Source organism: Cheilinus undulatus, linkage group 10, assembly GCF_018320785.1.
Source record: "Cheilinus undulatus linkage group 10, ASM1832078v1, whole genome shotgun sequence".
NCBI classification, from domain to species: Eukaryota; Metazoa; Chordata; class Actinopteri; order Labriformes; family Labridae; genus Cheilinus; species Cheilinus undulatus.
In genome coordinates, this window is record NC_054874.1 from 17048819 (window position 1) to 17076797 (window position 27979).

General features: G+C 40.0%; 1 protein-coding gene across 1 annotated transcript in view; it reads right to left on the reverse strand.

Annotated features, from left to right (window-relative positions):
- Window positions 1–27979, reverse strand: part of gfra3 (GDNF family receptor alpha 3) — a 67885-nt gene that overhangs the window by 29347 nt on the left and 10559 nt on the right. The window contains exon 2 of the mRNA XM_041797985.1: window positions 4027–4323. Coding sequence (XP_041653919.1) covers window positions 4027–4323 — 297 coding nt within the window. The remainder of the gene's footprint in view (window positions 1–4026; window positions 4324–27979) is intronic.

The following is a 27979-nucleotide window of genomic DNA, read 5'->3' on the forward strand; positions in this document are numbered from 1 at the left end:
TAGAGTTCAGTCTAGACCTGCATTTTTTTTAAGATTTATTTTTGGGCCTTTATTAGATAGCAGAGGACAGTGTAGAGACTCGGAAACAGGGATGGGAGAGAGGAGAGATGGGCTGCACATGGTGCACACCTTAAACCACTCGACCATCTGCGCATCCCCTATGGCCTGCGTTTTGAATTTAATAATGCAGTAAAATAGATTGCTGGAGCAATGATGCACACTTCACAGCAAAATTTAAGTTAATCAAAACTAAGAACAGGTAGCCTGTTTAGTAAGTTGAGAGTCAAAGTTTTGGCATTAAAACAAACCAGAGGATTCCCGACAGCAAAAACCTTCCCAGGAATGAGAGGAAAAGGAAAAATGGTTATGACTCTCTTTGGTTTCACAGAAGTAACCTCTGTCATATTCAACAAAATTGTTTCAGTCTTTGATTTTATGAATATGTAAATCAATGCAGCTTTAAGCCCTTTGATAAACCCTCACCCTGTCCATAGTGGGTTTCACCTCTCACTAAATCCATCAGCTCTCACCCCTTTAACCTTCAGCTGCACATTTTAGTAACGATAATGAAAGAATAAAGAGCGACTGGCGTTTGAAAGAGGGACATTCCTAGTTAATAATTCCCCTGCCGATAAGTAACTAATTTCAATTCAATATTGTCGAATGGTCTGAAGGAAAAAAAAAACACAAAATTGTAAAAATTAAAAACCATTTATTTAACAAAGCCAAACACTGGATAGTAATGTCAGATTGGTTTGCAGAGTTTTGCTAACACTAGCAGCATCATCATCCTTTTTCACATCAATATACCAGTACTTAAAAGGGACATATTTTACCCTTTAAGACAAGTTTATATTGGTCTCAGAGGTCCCAATACATGCCTGTGAAGTTTTTTGCTGAAAAAAACACTCCAGTATTGGATTTTTGCACGTCTAAAAACTCCTTTGTTTCAGCCCTGCTCAGAATGAGCTGTTTCTGTGTCTGTGGCTTTAAATGTTATCTGACTCTGCCCCTGACTCCACCCCTCTCAGGAAATGGATGTGGCTCTCCTGATCAGGAGGATCAGGAGAGGAGGGCGGAACTTTCTCCCAAGCAGCGAGGGACAACCAAACCTGGGGGCGGTGCTCACTCATGACATTATGAGGGGAAAATCTAAGAATGGCTTGTTTCAGCACACATTTTTTGATTCCTTGGGAGATTGAGGGCAGCCCAGGGTCACATATTTTTGTTAGAAACGCCTGAAAAAGTGTATTTTGCATAATATGTCCCCTTTAATGTGGCTACACATTGCTCCAGTTGATATGTTAGTTTAACCTGGCACAGCCTAAACAAAACTTTATCTTGGTTATATAAGTTGATATAGAGTGCAATACCAAAGGTAATCTTGGCAGCCCGACAGAACAAAAGGAGCGAATATATTCACCTTATTCCTGGGGCCGCTACTGTAAATCTGAATATGGGCAAAACATCTGATGCTAAAAGCAGAAGTACATTAAATACATCTATTCTAATACAGCAGCTAATGATAGATGCTAACTACGAACCACAGTTGATTCGATAGGACTTCACCTCGAATTTGTAAATATTGATATATTTTTGTAATCACATGTTCACATTGTTGGTATTGTAAGATGTAAGTAAGTAAATAAGGTGGAAAGCACATTGTTCCTGGGGGATCTACTGTAGCTATGAATGTGGGTCAAGCTTCCCATACAGTAGCAATAATAGCAAAACGCGATTCTTCTGAGGGCTTACTAAAGTGATTTAGCATCAACAGTGGTTGTTCTGAAATAAATAAATATTTGCTGCAATAAATACTGCTTTATTTTTGTTCAATCAATATGAGCTGAAAGTTCTAAATGATATTTTCTGTAATGCTCAGTACCTGTTGCTTCGTTTGTGGTACCAATAATGTGACAAAATATGTTTTAAACATGCTATTCACTGTCTAAGAGCATTGGGGATGTTATTTTTTTCAATATTAATTTATCATTAATTCTTAATACTAAACTTGACTTTTACCAGACTGAAGAGCTGGCAACTTGAGTCATAGATAGTTTTATGAATATAATTCCCACATTTTAAGAGGGATTAGTTTGTGAAATAAAAATTTCAGCAACTTCACAAACTAGAAATTTATCTGAAGGTGGTGTCCAAACTCCCTGAACAAAATGTGATTGTCTCTTTCTATACTGATGTGAAGCTAATAAAGTTAGCTAAAGATGCTTGTCTAGGCTAACTGAGGTAATGTCGTCACTTTGTACTCTCTAGTAGAGGGCGGACAAATAATAATGTTATCCTGTTTGAAGTGAAGCAGTCTAAGTTTACATATTTTGGTATCCGAATTGCTCTAATAATCACTTCCAGCATCTCGTTTCTATGCAAAGTCCTATTTAGATAGAGGGGAGCGCAAGTTGCTCCCATATTTCATGCAAAGAATCATGGGGCATAGGAATAAGGTGGATATCAGACGTTATTGTAGCAACCTTTATATTTTTGACTCAGATGTAAATAGTCACACTTAGTTTAATCCCCTTAACACAAGGGCAGAGTCAATTGTGCTACTTTTCAATGCAATGAAAAGAGTATTCAACAGAAACTCGAGTATTTCCTTTACCTACTTTTTTAAATGCACTGAGTATTTGTCCACCTCTGTCCTCTAATGCATCTGCTCTTTATGTGTGCTGTTGTATTGTCATCCCAGGCTACTTCATGGAAGATTATGTCACTTTTTTCTTCATGTATAACATTCATCATCATCAGAAATTGATTAATTGATTCAATATGTCACTTTTCCAACTTAAAATAAAAGGTTTAAGTCTATCTAAAGAAGAATAACTTCCAACAGAGTGACTGGCATGTGTCTCAGTTCCATACAGACGCCTGCTTTCAGCATTGTGTAACTTTTTTTCCACAACTGTTTTATACAATGTCTGAGGCAAAGAGATGGAAAAGGACGACAAAAGATGGAGCTAAAAAGAGAGAAAAAAGAAACAACCGAGCAAGGAGCCAAACGACAGTCAATATTGGAGAGGTCTTTACATGTTGGCAAGAGCTTTGTGAAACAGTTGAAACAGATAAAGCAGAGTTTTGCTGTTGGTCGGTGAGTAATATCCAGATACTTTACATATAAACAGTTAGCAAACAATTGGCTGAAAGTGCTTGCAGAGTCATATTTGTACTGTACTTTAACAGTCAGCATAGTTCTTTGCCTTCTCTCAACCACTTTGGGGGCTTCAAAGAATATTGAGAAGTCTTTCTCACCAACAAATGCACATTGTCTTTGAGGGGGAAGTACAGCACTTAAACATATTTATCCCCTTGGATTTTTTTTACCCTTTTATTAATTCTATAAATCTATTATGGTCAGTATAATTTGGCTTTTTGATGAGAAAAAATACAAAAAAAATCTTTAATGTCAAAGTAAAAACAGATTTCTACAAAGTAATGTCAATAAAACAATAATATGTAAGGTAAAATAAGTGATTTGATAAAAATTCACCCCCTTTAATTTGACTAACTGAACTCAACAGAGGTCCAGCCTATTGGTGCTAGACATCTCAGAAAATCTCAGAAGATCCAGCCACTGGTTTATCAGCATTCCCGGCTACCATTACACCATGAAGACAAAAGAACACTTCAAGCAACTCAGAGAAAAGGTTATTGAAAAGTAGAGGTCAGGGGATGGACACAAAAAAATATCGAAGCACTGAACATGCCCCAGAGTTCAGTTCAATCCATCATCAAGAAACGGAAGGGATATAGAAAATCTGCCCAAATCAGGCCATCCTCACAAACTGAGTCACCGTGCAAGAAGGAGACTAGTGAGAGAGGCCACCAACAACTATGACTACTCTAAAGTAGTACAAGCTTCAGCAGCTGAGGTGGGAGACACTCAAAATGCAACAGCTTTTGCATTATAGGCACTATGCATGTTTACTGGCATGTTGACATCATCCCAAATTCCTAAATATTGTTCCCTTCAGATGACCTTATGTACACATGCACACCCCATCTCTAACTGACCTGGCATCAGACGAACCCTCCAGTATATATGTAGACACTGCTCTTCTTTGCGGAGGCCACGCTGACACTTGCAGGCGATAAGAGCGGGATGCCGGGCAAGCAGGGCGTCCTGTCTCTCCAGACACTCAGCAGCCACCTGCTCACCCAGGGGAGACACGGCAGCATCAGCCGCACACAGCTCCAAACCCCGGTATAACGCCTCGCACCGGGGGTCCATCGCGCACACCCGGTGGGCCTCCACACAGTCAGTGGATGAGGGCGGGTAGGGGAAGATGGGTGCTGAGAGAGGTGACACACCTAAGATAAAAGGGAGAAAAAGTAAAAGTTACATTACATTACTCCAGGAGACCATTCAACCTAAAAATGTAGCTATGTACGTATGTATTAAATACGCTAACTTCTACTGAGCTTGAGCCACACACAGGATACCCACTCTCTCCACAGGTAAATATCACTGCATCTACTATGTTCACATTAGGTTTTTCATAGAAATGAAGGCTGAGAGATGCCAGGCTTTAGTGTCTGTTCCTGCTTGTTTACAAGATCAGGCTTACACACACTTGAAAACATATAGAAGCACACACACTCACACACTCTCGTGCAACAGAGATGGATTTTTGATAAACCTAATCAGAACTTTAAGTGTCACTAAAAAGACATCTCACAGACATCAATATAGTATGCCCAGAGTAAATTTTCAGATATTGTAACCAAAGAGCACTGAAAAATGAAAATTAATGTTTACAGGCTTCCTTTTTTGCTAGATCATGTCAGATCTGGAGATTTGAATCATTGACGGAGCTGATTTTTTGTACCTCATGCAGTGGTTATCACCACATTTTTTTTTTATCATTTCTGATTTTGTAGCGAGCAGTGGTTATTAGTTAGCTTGGAAAATCTGACAGGTAAATACCAGCGTGACAGTCTGCAGGATCAACCGGCTCTTCAAAGGGAAGAGAGCCGTCAGGCTGACTGCTTTAAATCATGTCACTCCAAAAGCACACCTGTAAAATCAAGCGACTTAATCCATCCTTTTTGCATTCTGCACCTGTCTTTGTGCCTTGAATGTGTGCCGTGAGCGCCATGAGTGCCACACACTTTGACCCTCATTTATCAAACTTCTGTGGAAACCTGCACGGACTCGGGTGTATAAATCATCTTAGTATAAAATCTACATGTGATTTGTGAAACGTGTCTGGCTAATATCAGCATACAACTGAGTGGTTGCTGATAAATACTTTGACAGCTAGTTTGACAGTTTCTAATTTCAGTCTCGGTCTTAGTCTTTAGATTCAATGCCTTTAAGATTTAGTCACATTTTAGTAATTTCTGCCCTTTATAGTTCGTTTATTTTTAGTCAATGACAACTTAAAATCCTTTGAGTCTAGTTTTAGTTCATAAAAAGTCCTTACATTTGAGCCTTAAAGTTTAGTCCAAGCATTTAACAGTGTGTTCTATGCCCCTGTCAAACCTGTGATCCCTGCTTACTACAGCTGAGAGGCAGAATAGTTACAGATACATTGTATTTTGAAAGACTTACCCACAGTGGGGAAATATCAAAGATTTGGAAAGTCTGACAAAAACTAAATTACACTTTGGTCTCGTTTTAGTCATCTTGATGAGACTAAACTTGCTTTTTGTCATTTTTAGTCATCAAAAATCTATTTTTAGTCAGTCTGAGTCTGGTCTTTCTGATTGTTTTTCCAGCCTGAAAATTGACATGAAAGTGAACCAGAAACACCACGTGTGGAATGAAATCATCACTGAGGTTAACAACGTTGTTGGACAACAGAGCTTATCAAAAAAAAGCGTGTTTTGGCTCTTAAAAGAAGCAGCACACAAACAGAAGGAGGTCAGACTAAAACTGCTCCAGACTGAGGAGAGCGGCTGCATTACCTCAGTTTCAGGTTTTATTAATTTAGGCTAATTATTAGTGTCAGTGATGTGAAGATAAACTTCTCTCTTCTGACTGTGATGAGACTTAAAAAAATGTTTAAGAAAGTCTGAAATTTAAAATATAAAACACATAATTGAAGAATTTCTGATCTGAATAGTTTTCTGTCCAAACATTTCAGTTGGAATTCTTATATCTTTGAGCGCTGGATGACCTCCTATCTCTTCTAGCCTCCAGCCGTACGACCGTGTGTAATTACATCCACAGTAGTTGATTAGACAGATTATTTAGATCTCTAGATATCCTGATTGATTATGGTCCAATGTAAAGTTATTTTTATGTTTGTCTATGGTCGGCTCTTGAACACAAGCCAGGTTAATACAGTCCTCTTCCTGTTAAGCCCTTATCCCAATAACAAATAAGATAAATATTTAATTTTTTTCCTCCGAGCTTCCTCTCTTTTCCCTTTGAATAACTCCAGTGGTTCTGGTTAAATCTCCCACAATATTTTCCAAGTGATATTACGATGTCAAGATACCATGAAACTTTAATGATTACTAAAGACAACCTGTCTCTTTTAGTATTTAAAATGAACCAGTGGCCTATAGAAACGTTCATTCTTCAAAGATAAATAACAAGGAAATCAGTTAAAGGCTTGCAGTGCTCAATAAAATTTAAATAGCAATGTTGCTTAGATGGATCATCAAAGCTTTGGTTTAAAGTTAAAAACATTTAAAAGTCATATCTGATCTAACACAGCCAGATTTAAGCTGCAAAGCAAGTCCATACAGACTTGAAACTTGCGTTCACAAGCTCAGACCTGGCATGGGATTCGTGTGAATCGTATGTCCACGCTCAGATTGATAAACGCTGATCTTTGCGTGAAAATGAGTGTACTCCCAAAGAGTACGCACATTTGATAAATGAGGGCCTTTATGCTGACAAAGTAGGGCCCTTAAGTACCAGACATCATACTAATAATGTTGCTAAGTCTATAGGCTGTGTTCTTTGCAAATATTTCTACTGTCTTATTCTTCCTGCCCTGTCTTATTCAACACAGAGTACTAGAGATGCTCTTTAATCAGCTTCGGCACTTCATTCTTGAAATGACAGCTAGCCTACCTGATGCAACACAGACAGCTCTGTCAGTATGGTAAGCTGGGCAGGGGAAGCAACAGCAGCATGTGAAGACTGACTGACACATGCAGAGACAAACCAGTGTTGAAAGAAATAATCCAAACACTGAAACTGAGTAAACTGTGACTTGGGCTATACATGGGGGTACATTTAACCTTTGGAAAAAATGCAGGAAGTTTCTGTTGCCCTGACGTCACACTAAACAACCAAAATAAATGAGCTGGAGCTCCTATACCAAGCTTTCCTTCAGTGATATCCTGGCACAACAGATTATTTCCCAGCAGTCTCTCTTTAAGGATGACAAAGATAAGCCCACTATTAAAGGTGATTAATTTGAAGAAAAAAGACGCTCTCCTTAAGTGGCACAGTATCACACTTATCAAATACTGGCACAACAACCAGATTCCAGAGGGCTGAGGATTAATGAAAAGCCCACGCTGGTTAATCAAGACCTCAAAAATCAAATAGAGGGAACAGATTCTAAACTAGTGCTCTTTGGACTTCACCTTACTGATGACTGAACAAATGGAAAAGCTTTAAAATATGGGCTGTGCAAGGGGAGCCCTATTAAACAAAATGCAGTGTTGAACTTTGCTTTACAGAGCACTGATGATGTTATTTTACTGGTTAAAACATCCACTAAATGAACTAAAATAGATTTTGCAATAACATAACTGAAATTTAGATGGACAAATCAGCCTTGTAAGCACGGAGCACTGTTTTGGTGTTTCATTTGGTAGAAACCAGGACTGAGGCTTTTTGGAACCAGTATGTGTTAACACTTTATAGAACATGTTTAAAAATGAGAGTGACCCGGTCAAGCCAGGATGCACATTTACCCTTTAAGCGCCAAAACAGTGACAACAAGCAACATTTCAGGTTACAAGACCAACATTACACATCCTGCAAAGTGTATATTTTGCACGAAGAAAAAACTCTTTATCCATCTATGAGCAGCAAAGTCTCAGAATAAAAAGCACAATCATTCAGGACCCCTTAAATGCTCTGAACCAAGCTATTGAGGGGCCAGGGCAGGGAAGGCTGTGTAGGACAGAGTGGAGAACAGGACCCTTCAGGATCCTTATACAGTAGATCCTTCTAATATTAGATGATTTCATATGTCTCAAAGTCACTCTGATGAGAAGACAGACAGCCACAAGGTTACTCTGAAGACCGTTGAACAGTCACAGAGTTACTCTGATGAACATTCAACAGTCACAGAGTAACTCTGATGAACATTCAACAGTCACAGAGTAACTCTGATGAACATTCAACAGTCACAGAGTAACTCTGATGACATGCAACAGTTGCATTTGAATCTGTATTTTTTGCACAACTAAGTTTTTTTTTACCCGGTCCATTTCATACTCCCCTCCTTATACTTGATTTTATATGTTTATATTCTATTTTATATTTCTGCAACAACTTGATTTACTCAGTTTTTGACCACTTTACATTTCCCTGTATATATATTTATTTCCAACTGAAATCTTTCTCTTTCTGCACTACAACCCTTCTTGGCCTTCAATTTTTTACTGTAATTGATCAGTTGATTCATATATTTAATTGCAGTTATATTTTCACCATATATTTTCATATTTGCAGTTGTTATTTTTTGTTTGACTTCTGCTCTTTGCCTTTTGTAATGCTGCTGCTCTAAGTGTCTTGAATCGCCCCCTGGGGACAAATACGGATTCTTTATTGGAACTGAATTGAGTTTGATGTGCAAATCCCGGTTATGTCTCTAAAACAACATATCATTTAGTTATTGTGAAACCCAAACTTTCCCCAAAATCAGAACTGTTGTTTTCTTGAGTGTGTCTTCTTCGATTTACAATAACGAAAGGAGAGGCTCCCCTCCTCAAAATCCAATAGCTCAAACACACATGGGGGAAGAGCAGAGAAGCTGTGTGAGGACAGAAGAAATGTCATACAGGGAGGAGAAACAGAGGAGCGGAAAGATAGAGAAGGAAGGAAGGTGGGAGCGAAGGAGAGGGTGAGAGAGGGAGGGAGACAGAGACAGAGAGAAAGGACCAATGTGAACCTTGATGGGTTGGACACGCGCTCAGTGTGAGGCTCAATCAGCATGCACTGCTGAAAATGATGTTTTGGAATCACACACACACAATAGCAGAAAACAACACTTACACACGCCCGCATGGCTGCCCTTAGAAGGACCCTTTTATGTGTGTGTCCTGCTGAGAGGGAGACTGGGAGGCACAGAACCCATCATTACTAGCAGAACACAATACTGCACAACCAAGGGGGGTGGGGGGCAAAGCAATCTGTCTTATACCCACACACAGACGTGCACACGCACACACACAACTTATTCGTGTCAGAATAAAGTGGCTGAGAGAGCATAAACAGCTTAACATTCAGTGCCGGATCAGTAGACAGTATGTAAATTGAATACTGAGAGTGCTGATGAAAGGCTAACCACGTACATAAAACAAACGCCCCCACACTCTGCCCGACTGACTGCAGACATCAGACCTGATACACACCTGATGTGCACCTGTTTTAGGCCTGAAGAGACTCATATTTGGGGTAAACTGAATCATTCAATTTTAAAGTCATGCACAAGAGCATAAATGTAGTTCACTCTAGAGATTTACCACTCATGGTGTGAGAGGTAGTGAGAGGTGCTGAACACTGTGTTTGACAGTAGATGAGCACATATGCAGCAGTGCTGGGCAATCATCCATTCATCCATTTTCTTTCAGGGCCACGGGGGGCTGGAGCCAATCCCAGATGTCATTGGGCGAAAGGCGGGGTAAACCCAGGATTGGTCAAAAGGGTACACATATACAGAAAAACAACCAGGCATGCTTTCAATCACACCCAATGCAAATTTAGAGTCACCCATTAATTACCACATCACCACTAACACACCATTCCCACTTTAAAGCACAGTGGTGGCAGCATCATGCTGTGGGGATGCTTCTCAGCAGCCAGCCCTGGAAGGCTTGTAAAGGTAGAGGACAAAATGAATACAGCAAATCATGGAGAATAATCTTATTCAGTCTGCAAGTGAACTACAGCTTGGGAGCATACAGTGTAGCATACAGAGTACGCTTCACAGAAATGGTTTGAAGACAGCAAGGAGAATGTTCTGGACTTGCTGGGTCAAAGCCTAATAGAGAATTTGTGGCTGGGCATAAAAAGGCCTTAGCTTGAGCAGTTTGGCAAAGAAGAATGGAGTTACATTGCAGTGCTCAGATGTGAAAGCCTGACTGACACCTGTCCACAAAGACTCAGTGCTGTGATTGCAGCACTACTAAATACTGACTTTAAGGGGGTGAATATTTATGATGTCGCTTATTTGACATTACATATTTTTATTTACTTGACATTACTTTGTAGAAATCTGTTTCCACTCAGGTTTCTTGTTTTGTTTTGTTTTTGTCAAAAAAGCAAAACTTTATTGACCATGATTGATTTATAAAATCAATAAATGGGTAAAACATCCAAGGGGGTGAATACTTTTTAAAGGCATTGTAAACAGTAGACAATTTATGGCTTAATTTAGGTAAAACTTGTGGTTAAATAATGAGGGAAGGAAAGTTGAAGGGCTTCACTGGAAGAGGAGATTGGCTTAGCTAAAATAAACATAATAAATTTGTTATTTTATTTTATTTAACCTTTATTTAGCCAGGTAAGTCCCATTGAGATCAAAGATCTCTTTTTTAAGGGAGACCTGACCAAGAATGGCAACAATGCACAGTTTCAGCAACACATGCGCTCAAACTCACAACAGTACACAATTAATATTAATGAGTTCATTTTAATCTGTAGGAACTGAAATTTAAGCCAGCTCCTTTTAGTGTAAATTTGCACAACGCTGACACAGACCTCATCTGTGATCGGAGCATCTCAGGCTAAACTTTGACAGTCACTTTCATCAGTCTGCTGCACAGTGAGTCCAAATGTTAGCAGCTCCCTGTGGTGTCCTGACATGCTCAAGTCACCCAAGTCTGCAACTACAACAAAACAGATACTCTTCCCTAAATTTTCTCTCTGGTATGATGTTGATCATTAAGTGACGGGATAGCATCTGGGAGTGATGGCTAACCGTTTAGGTCTTCAGGTGCAGCCAGCAATGTAGGACTTCTGGCCAGGACTCTCTCCTCTCATCACAAAGACTGTTGAGTGGACACACATGCAGACATTTGCATCCTTCTGTCACATGTATCACTCTTTGAAAATCTCTGCTTTGGAAAATTAAAAAAAAAAAAATCTGATTCCGTAGCTTTCACTTAGGTCAATTTTACATTTATATACATATGCAAGTTATTGGAGGTGGTGAAACTGCAATATTGTTGCATTCTTTGATTGGTTCTGTTAGCTTTCACACTGCTATTTCATTTACATTCACAAAGAAGCCAACACAGTCACAGCAGTGTTTATTTTGAAGGGTATTAAACTAAGTCTTGTGATCAAAATGTTTCTTTGTTAAAGTCACATTCAGTCATTTTTCATTTTTATAGTTCTAGTCTGGTTTTAGTCAACAAAATTGTGATAAAAAGGTCACATTTAATCAAAGGGTTCATTTTGTTCAGCTAATTTAACTTTATCAGCAAAATTGTGAAATTAATCTAATTTCAAAATCCTTTCACAGCTGGAGGGTGACCATTCATATTTCTTGATACTGATACCAAAATTGATACTCCTTAAATAAATTAAGGTTTTAATGAATATAACAACAGTTAGACAACATCCTGTTTTAATAGAACTCTTCTGTTTATATTCTGGGGAACAAAAGTGCATCTCTCCTCAAACCAACTGAATGAATTATGTGTCTTGTCCTGTGCAAGGCACAGATCTGAGGAAGGCTACAAAAAACAGCACAAGAGCACAGTGGCCTCTTTGATTCTCCAATAGAAAAAAAGTTTGGCACAGTCAAGACTCTTCCAAAACGCCAGAAGAAACTCAAAGCAGTTTTTCACGTGTTTTGCACTAAGGAGAGGCTTCCATCTAGCCATTCTGCCATAAGCTATTGGTGGAGGTCTGCAGTGATGGTTGTCCTCCTGAAACTTTGTCCAATCTTCACTCAGGATCTCTGTAGCTCAGTCAGAGTGCCCATCAGGGTCTTGGTCACCACTCTTACTAAGGTCTTTCTCCTCTGGTTGCTCAGTTTAGCTAGGTGACTGGAAGAGTCCTGGCTGTGCCAAACTTCTTCAGTTTGAGAATTATGGAGGCCACTGTGCTCTTGGGAACTCTCATTACAGCAGAACTTTTTGTAGCTTTCCCCAGATCTGTGACTTGCAATAATCCTGTCTCTGAGCTCTGCAGGCAGCTCCTTTGACCTCATGGCTTGGATCTGATATGCATTGTCAGCTCTGTGCCTTTCCAAATCATGCCCAATCAATCTGATTTACCACAGGTGGACTCTAGTCAAGGCATAGAAATTTCTCAGCAAAGATCTAGAGCAAGGGGAGGAACCTGAGCTAAATTTTAAGTGTAACAGTCCAAATACTTATTATGTGATATTTTAGTTTTTACTTTTAATAAATTTTGCACTTTGTCGTGATGGGGTACTGAATGTCGTCTTCCTCATAGACAAACGGCTGTTGACAATTTCAGTCAACAAAATTAACAGTGGTTGGCTGCAAAGACTGCAGGGTAGACTGTAAGTGTTGCACACTGTTGGAGCACTTCCACTTTGTCAAACAAGCAGGCCAAATGAGGTGTAACACTGCCTGCCTCCACTAGTTGGGGCTGTAACTGATCAGTCACTACTGCCACTGCTACTACTATGCAAGCAGGACTAAAGGCTGCTAGTGTTAGCAATGCTAATGTACAGTAAGTCACATTCTGTGATCCTATTTGAGGCTGTGTACAATACAAAGTACCAGTTCAAGTGTAAACTTATAAAAATGTATGATAATCAGCAGGTTAAGTATGAATGCTAGAAAGTGATAACAAGGGGACTTTTAAATACTGATTCATAATACTCAGAGTTACTGTTGTAGAAATTTAAGTTCATGTAATTTAAGTATTCAAGTTTACTTTATACAGAACAACCATATTGACATCAGTTTGTTTGTATTCAAATACACTATTCTTACATAAATGGTGTAAACTACACATTAACACATTGAGTTAGTTGTATTTTTAAGCATTATTAATAAAGTTCTAGTTGATTTCATTGTTTTCCACTCAATCTCAGTGTTGGTTAAAAAAGAGGGGAAAAAAACAACACAGACTAACAGACCAGAGCCAAAACGAACTGTTTGACCACAGTCCTCTGTGACAGGACTACCAGCTGATGCAAAGTAAGCCTCCATTTAATGAATGGTAGCCAGGATTTTGGATGCCTTGTTATTGTAGCAGTGGGCCCCTTGAGGTGTTCCCACGGGAAGTCCAAGTCACAGTGTGTTTGTTTCCGAGCCGGACTGCAGCCAGAGCCAGGCGGGAAACTGAAAGTATTTAGCTAACCCTTACTTTGGCAGTACGCCTTTTTTCTTTCTGACTCCAAAGCTGTCGGTCAGAGGAAGAAAACTCCTCTTTTATTTATCTCGACTAAAGAACAGAGAGAACACGTCAACAAATAGAAGAACGTGCCTCCATTTCAGTGGAGTTTCTGTTTGTTGTCTGCAGACAGCAGAAGGGACGATTAGACTTTTGTTTCCATGATGCGATTGCAGGTGGACAGCATCTCTCTCCATCACTGCTGCAGGAGTTTATCTTTGTTGTCTCACTGAAAACAATGAAGATCCAGTGTGCCATCTGCTGCAGACCAGCTCTGTGTGCACACTGAAGAACCCGGAGAGCTCCTTCCGTTTGAGCAGGCATGTGCACACAGACAAAGAGGGGGCTTCAGCACCTGCCCCTTTGACCTGTACAGAGAGTGCTCTTTTTAGAAATGTTCTTGTTTTCATTCAGCCTTGTCTGAAAAACAGATAAAATAAGTTTAATATAAGGTAAGGAAAAATGTGCAATCAATATAAACTGCACTTTGTGAGTTGTATTTTACAACCTGAATACCACTGCTTTTGTTTTTTGGATGGATTTAACATAATAAAGGCAAAGAACAGGAAAGCAGTGTTTCATGTGCAAAGTGGTGGCATGCATCATGCTTCCTGCAAGGCCTTCTGGGATTTCTCATGGAGCAAATCAGGAGGACATCACCACTTTACATCTCAACTCAAAAACAAGCTGCAAAAGTGAGCAGAGCTACACAGCAAGTCTCAACCACAGACTGCAGAAAACATCTGACAAAGCCTGAGTGATATCAGCCACTTGAGGCAATTCCAGGGCAGTTACCAAATTGAAAAAAAGGGTTGCAAATGGTTACATTATATCTACCTAGAAGCAGTCAAAGAGGTGGAGTTGAGGCATTTCTTAAGCATCCTCACTAACAACTTTAACAATACTGGATTGATTATTAATTTCATTAAAAAAAAAAACTACAGTCAATATAATTTGTCGTTTTTTGGAAAAAAAAAGAAAAAAGAGAGGCCATCAAGACACCTCCGGAGGAGTTACAAGCTTCAGATGGGAGAGACTGCATACAACAACTGTCGCCCAGGTTCTTCACCAGTAAAAGCTTTAGGGGAGAGTGTCAGAGAAAACTTATATTTAATCTGGACTAGAGTTCGCCAAAAGGCATGTGGGAGACTCCATGGTCAAGTAGAAGAAAGTCCTTTGGTATGATGTGACCAAAATGGGTGTTTTTGGTCATCAGACAAGACACTAGAATGGGCAGACACTACAAACACACCATCACCACTGTGGTGGCAGCATCATGCTGTGGGGATGCCTCTTGGCAGCTGGCCCTGGAAGACATGAAAGGGTAGGAGGTAAAATGAATGTGGCAAATTATCCTGGAGGAAAATCTTATTCAGACTGTAAGAGAACTACAGCGTGGGAGATCATTCATTTTCCAGCAGGACAATGACCCAAAGCATACAGCGAAAGCTACACAGAAATGGTTTAGCTAAACTTTGGTGGACACCAAACACAGCACATCACCACAAACACACCATCCCCACTTTAAAGCACGGTGGTGGTAGCATCATGCTGCAGGGATGCTTCTCGGCAGCTGAAATAGTTTAAAGAAAACAAGGTGAGTGTTCTAGAGTGGCTGAGCCAAAGCCCAGACCTCAATCCAATAAAGTACTTGTGGCTGGACTTGAAAAGGGCTGTTCACACCCGATCCCTGTGCAACCTGACAGAGCATTGGTATTTTTTTGATCAAAAAATTTCTTATTATTATGTGAACCATGACTGATTTATAAAATCAATAAACAGGTAAAACATCCAAGAGGGTTGATACTTTTATAGGCACTGTACCTTAAACCGTTGGGTAACTGGGGGATCATACCACACATTTTTAAAAGTCTACCTTAATGAAATATTTGTTTCAGTATTTTGTTAAAGTTAAGAATTAAAGTTGCTGCAATGATCTCAGTTTTTGTAAGTGCAAAAATAAGTGAAAAACTAATTTGTGTAGTGAGCTTTTGTGTCCGGCGTTATTGCATTCTGGATTTTTAGGTCAGTAAAAATGGCCAGAAAAAGAAGAACAGACATCTGATCATTTTTCAGTGCTCTGAAATGCCAAGTAGAGAAACCAGCAGTATCAAGGACATTTTGAATAATCTTTATTAGAAGGTAATGGAGCTCATATAAAAATGTTTCATAATGTTGTCATCAGGCAAAGACAACAAAAAAGAGTAAGTATGGTTTCATTTCTTTTCCTGTCCATATATTAATCCAGTTGCCTATGCTAAAATGAGGAATGTGGAGCTTCTTTAATGTTAAACTGTTAATGGTACAATAGCGTCACATTGTCAAAGAGGACTTGGAAAGGATTGTGTATGAAACTGCTTCTATCATAAAGAAATAATCCCGCTGACCTGGAGGAAAAGGTCTCTTTACGGCGGCCAAATGCATGTAATGTAATGAATTAATTATGAAAACATCAGGGCTTTCTTCCAAATGTCCACAATAAAATTCTTTGATGGTGTTTGATAAGGGTGAGAAAAAAACAGTCAAAGTCAGGTGTCTGAGCAAAAAAAAAACTTACAAATGAAACAGCTCTGGATTATAAAAGAAAAAAAAAAGCAAAATAGAAGAAAGAAAAAAAGCCTTTACTAAAGAGAGATGATAATAGTTTTTAAATCAGTGACTGCAGCGGCCTCTCTGGGTCACTGTGAAAATATTCAAACAAAATACCCCCGAGCATCATCATAATTCTCTGATATATTGTGTATGGGGGGAGATGAGCAGACAAATAAACACATAAACAAATCAATCAGACGCTACCCCAGAGCGACACACAGAGGTCAATACAACATCACCTGAGGCTGATTCACCTATCACAGGTAACAGCTCCAACAGCAGCTCATCAGCTCATAACGACGCTCCTCAGCATCCATTAATCTGTACCACAGGCATACTGAGGAGGGCATGTAATTACCATAAGCAAACAGCATCAGTATCAGCCATGACAGTGTATTTTACATTGTCTGCCACAGGGCTTGATTTAATCTCAGACCTGCTGGTTTATTGTATGAAACATCTGATCCATGAAAGAATTCCTCTCGGTATTGCTGCTCTACAGTCTCACTAACCTAAAGATTATAATGTCAGGTTTCAGCTCTCATTCTGCTCTCCAGAAAAATATCCTCCACTTTTAGTAAACCCAGAGAGAGTCACTGCGAGCTGTGGTGAGGAAACAGGACAGAAGGTGAAACTATTCCCAACACTGTGATGAGAAAAGGAAGTGATGATTTCACATTGCTGAGTTTGTTTGGAACAAAGAGGAGAAGAAAAGAAGTATTGGTCAGTCACACGACAGTAACCTAATTAATAGCACTTCCCTGTCTCCTTCCATTGTACACAGCTGAAGACAAAATACCCCATGATGAGAGCTGAAATTTTGCACCTGTGACTGTATTTTAAGACAAGCTATGGACAGAATAGACTGTACATTATAAAAAGCATGGACATGGTGTCAGTGACATCACCCCATTGTTTCTGAAGCTCACTTTTGAAGTTCTTCACTGGCAGCTGCCATATTGGAATTGCTGTCTCAAACTTAATTTTAGTGGCACTAACACACAGACTGAGTCACAACCCTTACCTGTGCATTACTCTTACCCTCAAATTACACATAATCCATTCATGCAGTGATACACATATTCAATGCAATCCAGAGGAAATCACTGACAAATAAAACCTCTTTAAAATCAAAGTGAAATCAGATTTTTACAAAGTAGTTTTAATTGAAGAAAAATATGTAAGTGACTGCATAAACATTCACCCTCTCTAAAGTGACTGGCTTATTCTACAGAGGTCCAGTCAACTGGTGCTAGTAGTATCACCATCAGTGAAACGGGGATCACTTGATTGTTTTAAGTGATTGTAGTATAATGACATGATATACTACAATGTTTCTGGAAAGTCCAGTCACTTGTTAATCAGCATTCCTGGCTACCATTTCAAGACAAAAGAACACTCAAAACAACTCAGAAAAGAGAAGAAAAGGTTATGAAAAGTATAAGGCAGGGAATGGATACGAAAAAGGCACTGACCATGCCCCAGAGTTCAGTTCAATCCATCATCGAGAAACAGAAGGAAAATGGCACATGTGTAAATCTGCCCAGATCAGGTCGTCCTCACAAACTGAGAGGGAGACTACTGAGAGAGGCCACCAAGACACCTATGACTACTCTGAAGGAGTTACAAGCTGAAAGAAAAAGAAAAGCAAAGAACTTCACTGAAAGCTTTTTTGGGTAGAAAAGATGCTGTCCATGGGGTGGTGATGTGTATATCCCAGGCTGTGGATATATTATGTTTGGGAAAAAGGTACTGTTTAACAAATTACTTGAATTTCAGAATTAACACATGATGTTGAACTTGAGTACTCTAACAGATTACTTTGTTATGCATTACCGAGACAGCTGCAGACAGAATGGGTGTCTGCAGCAAGGGAGTAAAGGATCTGAGGATCGCTGCATGGACTTTGGCTCCTTATTCTGTGTTTAAGTTGAGAGCCAATAATTGGAGTCTGAGTGACCTTTTAACAGAGCAAAAACTTCATCATATTGGTAAAATTAGTTCTGCAGCACCCGGGTAGGTCAACCAATCTAATGATAAAAAAGAAAAAAAAAGTGGAAGCAGAAGCGTGTGGAGCAGTTTTCAGAAAATCAACAATATGAGCAGAGCTTTGACTCCCCTCTCTGTAGCTTTATGCCAGCACCCTGCTGCTCTTCCCTCTCCTGCGTTAAGAAGAATCATCCGTATGAAGTCAGCGTGTCACCTGCACATTTCTAATCACATTTCACAGACACTCAGAGACTCTGAATCACCCGGCTTCTCCATTCTTATTCCCCTCTCCTCCTTGTTTGTGAGAAACTGAGCTGATAGAGAGGCCATAATTAGTGTAATTGTGATCAAAGAGCAAAATAATGGATAATGTCTGAACGGTTGCAAAGGTCTCAGGCTGTGATGAATGCCTCCTATTTTTCGTTCCATTTTGCAGAAGCTCTCCTACAGTGTCTTTGTGTGTTAAAAGGAGCTGCTGCCTCTAGTCCTTGTGCTTCAGCAAAGTGGGATCACTCTGTTTTCTTACTAAAGACTAAAAAAACAGTGTTTGAGGCCTGCAGAGTAACACAAAGTTGCACTCTCTTAAACTGGAAGCACAACATAATACCAGCGGATGTGATTTGAAGTAGGGGTGCCTATAAAATGCACTCAGTTTATAGAAAAATCAAATGCATCAATGATCTGCCAAAGCACAGAAATCTCCTCATCGCCTGTTCTACCCTTGCAGCTCTCTGTTGTCTCACCCCTCCTCTTCTGCTACCCAATGAAGCGGTGATTCATGACTGAAACCAAAACTTAAACTTAACATTTAGTCCTTACAAAGAGCTCTCAATACCCTTTACTGAACTGCTTTGTGGCTCTTGAAACCATCAGGGTGCAAAAAAACATGTATTTGCACAATCTGCACACAGTTTGCAAGATTGCACACCCTGCAGTCAGTCGAGGTGAGTGTGACAGAGGCAGATCTAAGCCTGTCGTAGTTTCAGTTGATTTTATTCTCCTCTTTCAGTGTTTTGCCAAGTTGTTTATAAGCCTTCTCACTTCTTTACCTGTCAGAATAACAGAATAGTTACAATCGCCGGTATAACTTTAATACTGGAGTCTTCTTACAGGGGGAGGCAGTTATGTCTGCAAGGTCCAGACCTTTGTTATTATCAAAAATGTTTTAGACTGTTATCATCGAGTTTATTTACAGAAGTGCTTTGAGTGATCAAAGTTTTTAGCTCTATCTCTCCTCATATTCTCAATGCACAGCAGGCAGGTAAGAGTGCAATGTCACAACTTCCTGTTCTTAACCCTCTGAGTCCTGTGCTATTTTTTCACCATTTCATCTCACCTGGACTTTTTGTCTTAAAAAGCTTGTAAACATCAACCCTGTGGTGCATAGTTAAGCTCTAAACAGAACAACCTGGACTTCAAGATGTGTGCTGCAGTTATGTCACTTTAAATTTTAAGAAGTTATGGGACTATAAGGGCAAAAAAAAAAAAACCCAAATGGACATTAAACTCAGATATCCATGTGGATACATAGTAAACAATAATGACTTCAACCATTTTATGCAAAAACTTGTTTTTGTTTGTTGGGGACCAAAAAGTGAAAAAAAAAAAAATTCTGTAACAAAAGACTTTAAAATATTAACATATTTACAAAAAAGTACCTGCACATTTTTGAATTGCCTAAATTTGTGCTATTATTCAGAGCAATTTCTGTCTGCAGTGACACAGAGGGCCACATCACAGGCTCTCTGTTTCTCCATTATGAGCTATACTGGCCAGAGCCACCAGGATCCAAGTGTTGAGGCATGCACAGTTTGGCAAAGTGTGACACAACTACGGAATAGCCTACCATTGGTTGACATGGCCCATGTGACAACCATTATAGGAAAACAATATGGTAGCTAATGCTATGTTAGCAGCAGAAACCATTGAAAATGAATTTAAAAAATGGGTAAAAAGGTATTCAATATCAGAGTTACTGGTGTGGATTGGGGCTTTAAAGACCCTGGAAAGCCACCAGAGTTCGAGGCTCACTTTAAAAGCTTCTGTCTCCTTCAATTTCCACTAGCGCGTCCCTGAATCACCACACTGTGGTGCTTTGTTGGGCATACGCTGCAGGTCTATTTTCAGCACTGGCCGCTGCCAAACTGCATCACCTCCCGTCGATCAGAAAGCTGTGGCACAGCGTTCTAGACATGCTTCCAGTGGGAAAGATCGCTCGCCTTTGGTCGGAGTAAAACCGTGGCCCTGCAGAGCGCGGCACAGATGTTCTATGTAGAAATTGCAGTTAAGGGCTATCAAAGCATGGATAGCACCATTAGAATGGCACAGCGGCAGACTGCAAGGGGAAAAAGTAAGTGGCTAAAATTTACGGTTCTTAAGTTATTTACCTATTTGCTGTGTCTCTTCTTGTCAAATACAGCAACTGTGCTTACAAATTTATTAGACCACCCTAAAGTAAGGTTTATGCCACAGCTGCCCTAAATTAACAGCATTGGTAATTACCAAAATCATTTTTTATGTTTCTGCAGTGGTTAATAAACCAATATGTAGAAGCTCTTTAACCCAAATGATATTTTTAATGCTAAAATATAATTATTATTGTTATCCATGAATTTTCAAATTTACTGATTTCCAAAAAGCTGAAAAAATAGTAAAGCACATTATTATTTCTTGATTAATATGTCAAATTATAATTATTACTTGCATTCCTGAACAGCAAAATTTGTTTTAGTGGTTGAATGTTATGCTTGATTCATTTCTGACTTCTCAGAGAAGCCCAGTGAGCCGGCTCAAATTTGGGTGAATTCAGTTTGAAATCCCTCATTCCTGTTCAAAATGGTAAAATGTGGAGAGCTCACTGAAAATGAAAGAGTCCACATTAAAGCACTTCATGATGCTGGATGGTCTTTGAGACAAATATGACAGGTGGTCTAATAAATTTGTTAAACACTGTACGTGCATGGAAAGGGGTGTTTTTCCCCAAATAGCTGCACAATGGCTCAGCATCTCTGCATGCCGGTGCACATGTGTGGTGATAGGCCAATGGCAAATTAAGGGAAGCATTCAAGCTGCCCTTTTTTGACTTATTAACAATGCTTTTGCGGGCACTTTTATGTGGAGCTTTCACAAAGCATCACATCTCCTTTATCATCTTGTATAATATAAGTATGGAGAAGTGTTTTATAGAGAGCTTCCTTTGACCAGGGAGCATGGAGCAGGTGTATCATCTCATCCAGGTGTGCCAAATACATTTCCTTATGGGCATGTTTCAACAAAGTCCAGCTATTGTCCAACTCTGTCACTTACTCTCTCGGTTATAAAGAAAACTAAAAAAAATTAAATTCAGACAGATTTGCAGACATTACTACACCACTAGCTAGAGGCAAGGTGCTCTTCTCATTTGTACTAAAAGTAATTAACAAGATCAACAGGAAGAAAGTGTACAGTAATTAGTCAAGCTAAGAGGTAGCATATTAGAGGGGGTATCAATTCATCAAATTTCCCACTGTATACATGTAAACATACTGAATGAGTGATGTTTCCGACTGCGAAAAAAGAGAAAGACCCATTGATTGTATAGGACAAGAACTACCAAGACAAGATGTACCACTGTGTGGCACAGAAAGTGCCAGTGTCAACACAAATTCAATTTCATCACTCCACCTTTGAAAAAACATGACAGAGTAGCACCCCACAAATCTAGAGTTCATATTTCTTTGAGGACTCCGAGGGAAGATTTATCTCAAGACTTAAAGTGCCAACTAAAATGCCACAGAAATAGTGTCAGTAATACAACTTTATTTGAATACAAGTCTTGCCTCTGGCATAGTGCAGGACTGTCACAACCACCTGATGTGGTCAATAAGATATCAGAGGGCCAAAAAGCGACATTTTGGTCTCATCAGACCAAAGAACTTTCTCCCACCTGAGCATGGAGTCTCCCATGTGCCTTTTTGGGATCTCCAGTCAAGGAAGAATATACATGTTAGGAAAGGTGCTCTTTTATGTTTTAAACACCCCTCTTGGACTACTAAAGTATTCTTCACCAACCAGCAGAGATTTCAGTGGCAGGCTGATATTCCCTAGACAAGTGGAAAAAAAAATGAAGAAATGACCAGAGATGGCTAAGATTTATTTTTTCCTTTATACAGAGCAAGTCATTTCTGACTAAACTTTTGATGAAAGTGATTTTTTTTTAAACCAAATTTGTTTAATTCAGTGAGTTTCTCAATATTTTCAATTTGAAGAAGCAAACTTAATGGGGTATGAGCGCCTCCTGCCAACATGGAGGGCAGTCTGTCAGAAAGCCTAACGGGGGACGGATCTGCAGCCAGCTCCTGACACATCTGTCATCATGAGAGCAGATGGGCCCGAGGTCGACCGCCGCCGACCCGGGATCAGACCGCGCTTTGACCACAGAGAGCAGCGCTACCTTCAGGGACCAACGGTTCGTGTCTGTGTCTGAGTAAGAACACACACACATACAGCTCTCAATCTAGCGCCTGTTTACACACTTGACAAACACACACACACAAACACGCACGCACATGCAGAAGCCAACACACCATCTGCCGCTCCTGTGTTTGAGTTCCAAATCCCAGTTATCAACAAAACACACAGAAGACCTCCAAACTAGCCCCTTGGATACACCATTCCCTTTGAGGAGAACGCTACCACACAAACACGCACACGCCCGTGCACACAGATCAGGAGAACCAGGTGGACGGAGGCCAGGTGAGCTGCTCATTTTTCATTAAACGTGACAGAAGAAGGAAGATGGGTTTCCTCACTTCTTTCTCCAAGTTCATTCACCTAACACACTTCGAACCCACCCGCTCCCTCCCTCCCTCTCTGCATGCACACACACAGACACACACACACTCTCCGGTCGCTCCTATTTGAACAGTTTTTTTCCACTTCTCATCAAAGCAGGTTTATGATGCCTGTTTCTCCAGCCTCATTGCTCTTCATAGATGTCATCGTCTGTCACCGAAGATCAATACAGATAAGACTCTCTCTCCCTCTTGGCCCACTAAAGTCTCCTGTTGTTTAGTTCAAACCCCCACAGCACTCTGGCCTCATCACTTTAAGTTTCTCTAGCCCACAGCCCGCATTTTTCAGTGTGGCTGAGTGTGTGTTTCAGGAAAGGAAGAGTTTAAATAATCATAATAAAGATCAAAAGTTAATGATAAGTGTTACGACAATAATGCAGTAATGACTGAGCTGGGTACAGGTCTGTTAATCTGTCAGTAGTTTACAATCATCATTTATTCCTATCTTTATTATTTAGCAAGAAACCCTCATTTAGACCGATGCATTTATGACAGTGCAAACTGAATACAATAGAATAGAAATAGTTCAAAAGAAAATAAATCTGAAAATGAGGGTGCACAAGCTTTATGCTATAAAGGAGGAGGCTGGGGTGGAGGATGTTAAGCTTTGCCAGCAGCAGCAGTGTGGTGCATCAGCATTAATTCAAGCAGGGACTAATGAGTAGTACGTCATATTTAAGTAAGCCACTGTGTTGAGAAAAGTGCTGTGATTGGCTGTGGGAGCTGTGTTTGAGATCAGCTGATCACAGCTGGGTGTATGACGGTGTCCTGCATGAACTAATTGTGTAAACATGGTGCTCAAACACAGATAGTGGCAATATGAGCGAGTCTGTGCATATACACGGACTCGCGGAGACTGCACAGGTTCTAGCAGCAGCAGCATTCAATCATTGCACGTCCTTATGACAAACTTATTATGCATTTGCAGGTCATGTACAGCCCCGAGTCGCGCACACAGAGGAGGGGGTGGGGGCTGGAGCAGTGATATTAATGGGTCACGGATCAGCTCCATTACTTCATTAGCTGTCACACCAACAATTTTTAATTGTCCAGGGCATCTTTGTGATCTTTAATAACTTCCAGTTTGGTATTGTTTTTTGTCAGGAGAGCTGCTGCTCCTGGTGTCTGGGCAATAATAATATTGCGAGACGGTTTTCACCTTGACGAGAAATCTCGTGACGTTTTCATCTCGCGAGATCTCGTCACACCCCTACTCAAACCCTATCTCGGCATAAATATTAATCTTTTTCCATTTTGAAAAAAGTTACGTACATTTAATCAAATCCTTGGTGTGTGCATTAATATATTTAAGGTGAACGACTTCATTTTGCAGGGACTTTAAAGCAGCAGCATCTCAGCTGACTTTTAAATTTTTTACCTCCCAATATTTCACACTGTCAGGAAAAAAAAAAGTAAATAAGTCTGGGAGCATTTTGAACAACTTAAAGTCCCTGTGTTTAAAGTGCTAAAAACAATCTGTATGTTAAGTTTGTTGTATGACAGGCACTGTGTTACAAACCACCCAGCCAATTTTCAGTCATGAAAAACATCTCTAAGTTTATAAAATGAAGCTTCAAAATCAGAAAAACCAAGCAGTATTATCTGCTCTAGGATGGTGTGGGCGTGTCATTAAATGAACCAAAGCCACACCCACTCACAAAAAATAAAATCCTCTCAAACTCAGAAAAAAAATGCTACAACCTGACTGGAGGAACATTCTGTCTACTATGCTGCTATGCTACAACTTTCTTTTTCAAGGCGCGAGAGAAACAATCACATTTATGCCGCGACTGACAGTTTGAAGGCTTTCATTGTGACAGACCTGGCGGGAACAGAATGTGTCAACTTCAGATACTTCACTAAACTTTAGCAAACAGACATGAGGAATTGAACTATGGCTACTCGGAAAGAGACAGTCACAGCCTGCCTCTTTTACTCATCCAGGACTATAAACAAGTGAAATATGGATTAAAACACAGCTTCAGTAGTAAGATGTTTGATCTGGTTCAAGTGAAAAACACACAAATACTCTAGCAATTAGTCCACCCTTTGACCTTATGGTGAACTCTGGCCAGAGCGCAGCTCCCTGGCTCTGAGCCAGGGCAGAGAGCAAAGAAGGGGTTTTGAGTTCCTGTTTTTTGGCACAAATTTGTATTATGATGCTTTTAATGATGCTTTTGATTTCAGTTATAGCTATGGGAAGTCATACTGTATGACATTAAACTTTCTGCTGCAGAAAACAGTATTTTATCAATTCACTGATTTGAAAATTAAAGAATGTTCAGGATGTTTTTTTACAATCAAAATTAACAGCAGCTCACACTGCAACAGACTACAAACGTCACAACAAGTTTACACAGATGTGGTTTATCATTATAGTGAACAGAGAAGTTAGGAGACATTCATTCTTCTCCCTCTCTGCATCTCCCTCTTTCTACTTTCCTTATCCTTATCTTCTCTCTTTCTGCACCTGTCTCTCTCTTTATATCTTCAGGAGATGGCTGTTTGTCTTGTTCTGTTCAATTTTTCTAACTGTTAAAAGAAGTTTTTCCCTTGCCACTGTAACTTTGCCTACTGTTGCTAAGAGCTCATGATAAATAAATACGTGGTCTTCACAATAATGTAACAAAAAGTACAGTCTAGATCGGCCCTCTTGAGACAACTTTGGTTATGAATTTACTCTATGCAAATTATGATTGATTGAAAAAAGACATTTAATAAGTAGGCATCTACAGGCAAAATCTGACCAGTCAGACTAAATGATGTAAATAGTTGGGACACCCTTATTTTCATGTTTTTGGCTTTGGATCTCTGGATCTGTGACCAGCCGCCACTGGTGTTAAGAATAATCCGGTCTTTAACAGCCATCACTAAATAAGGCCTCATTAAGGAAAAACTATGATATCTTAGACTGTAAAGAAGTTCAAACTCACATAAAATCAGTGAGAGCTCTCCAATAAAAAGGGTTTAAGTAGGAACTGCAAAGAGGCCATTGACTCAGCTGACCTGATCTCCTCTGGCAGATTGCTCCACAGCCTTGGGCTCTGACTGCAAACTACAGCAAGACCTATACATCAGTCAACCAACACCATCAGCTGATATTAGTCTGGTACAGTGATGTTTTAATATCTAATATGTTTTGTTACATTTTCTTGTTTGAAAACTCCAATTTACAGAATACTAAAAGCTCTGTTTAAATCTTTGTTTACAGACGTACAAATGTAGGGTGATGATAGAATGAGAAGAGTTTAAGCTATATGGACCAATCACTTATCAGCAGGATATGAAATCAACAAAAATCAGTCCTTCATTATCAAACTGACAGGTAGAAATCTAGAAAATAGTGTTATTTATAAAACTAAGGTATTTCTGTCTTACATGCTGAGAAAACTAACTTGTCATTCCTGTGTTACCATCTCAGAAAAAAAATGCCTTCGAGCAGTGGTTCCCAACCTTGAAGCCCCCCTTATGGTTATCTAAGAAAAGCCGAGCCCCCCAAGACCCACACTAATAAAAAACTGGATAATTGCTTCCAAACATCAACTATTTTAATTGTTCCATTGACAAAACCCTAAGAAAATAGGCCTATATATATTTATCATACCAAAAGACCTTTGTATAAATATTTCAGCAGAGTTTTGCCATGATCTCAGTTAACATATGTTGACTGAATTTTGACAAATTTAGACAAAGCCTTGTGCCCCTCTGAGAACACTGGCACCTCCCTCAGTGGGTCTTCGACTTCAAAAATGGCTCAGAATTAAAACCTTTTAACCACTTGTTCCACCTGTCTGTTATTAATCTCTATCATCCTCATCTTGCTCTCTGTTACTGCTTTCTTCTCCTACATCAACCTAATCTTTCTCTCTGTTCCTGCTGCCTTCTCTTCCATCATCCTCATCTTGCTCTCTGTCTCTGCTTTCTTCTCCTCCATCATCCTCATCTTGCACTCTGTCGCTGCTTTCTTCTCCTCCATCATCCTCATCTTGCTCTCTATCCTTGCTTTCTTCTTCTCCATCATCCTCATCTTGCTCTCTGTCCTTGCTTACTTCTCCTCCATCATTCTCATCATGCTCTATGTGTCTGCTTACTTCTCCTCCATCATCCTCACCGTGCTCTTTATCCTTGCCTTCTTCTCCTCCATCATCCTCATCTTGCTCTCTGTCTCTGCTTTCTTCTCCTCCATCATCCTCACCTTGCACTCTGTCGCTGCTTTCTTCTCCTCCATCATCCTCATCTTGCACTCTGTCGCTGCTTTCTTCTCCTCCATCATCCTCATCTTGCTCTCTATCCTTGCTTTCTTCTTCTCCATCATCCTCATCTTGCTCTCTGTCCCTGCTTTCTTCTCCTCCATCATCCTCATCTTGCACTCTGTCCTTGCTTACTTCTCCTCCATCATTCTCATCATGCTCTATGTGTCTGCTTACTTCTCCTCCATCATCCTCACCGTGCTCTTTATCCTTGCCTTCTTCTCCTCCATCATCCTCATCTTGCACTCTGTCGCTGCTTTCTTCTCCTCCATCATCCTCATCTTGCTCTCTATCCTTGCTTTCTTCTTCTCCATCATCCTCATCTTGCTCTCTGTCCCTGCTTTCTTCTCCTCCATCATCCTCATCTTGCACTCTGTCCTTGCTTACTTCTCCTCCATCATTCTCATCATGCTCTATGTGTCTGCTTACTTCTCCTCCATCATCCTCACCGTGCTCTTTATCCTTGCCTTCTTCTCCTCCATCATCCTCATCTTGCTCTCTGTCTCTGCTTTCTTCTCCTCCATCATCCTCACCTTGCACTCTGTCGCTGCTTTCTTCTCCTCCATCATCCTCATCTTGCTCTCTATCCTTGCTTTCTTCTTCTCCATCATCCTCATCTTGCTCTCTGTCCCTGCTTTCTTCTCCTCCATCATCCTCATCTTGCACTCTGTCCTTGCTTACTTCTCCTCCATCATTCTCATCATGCTCTATGTGTCTGCTTACTTCTCCTCCATCATCCTCACCGTGCTCTTTATCCTTGCCTTCTTCTCCTCCATCATCCTCAT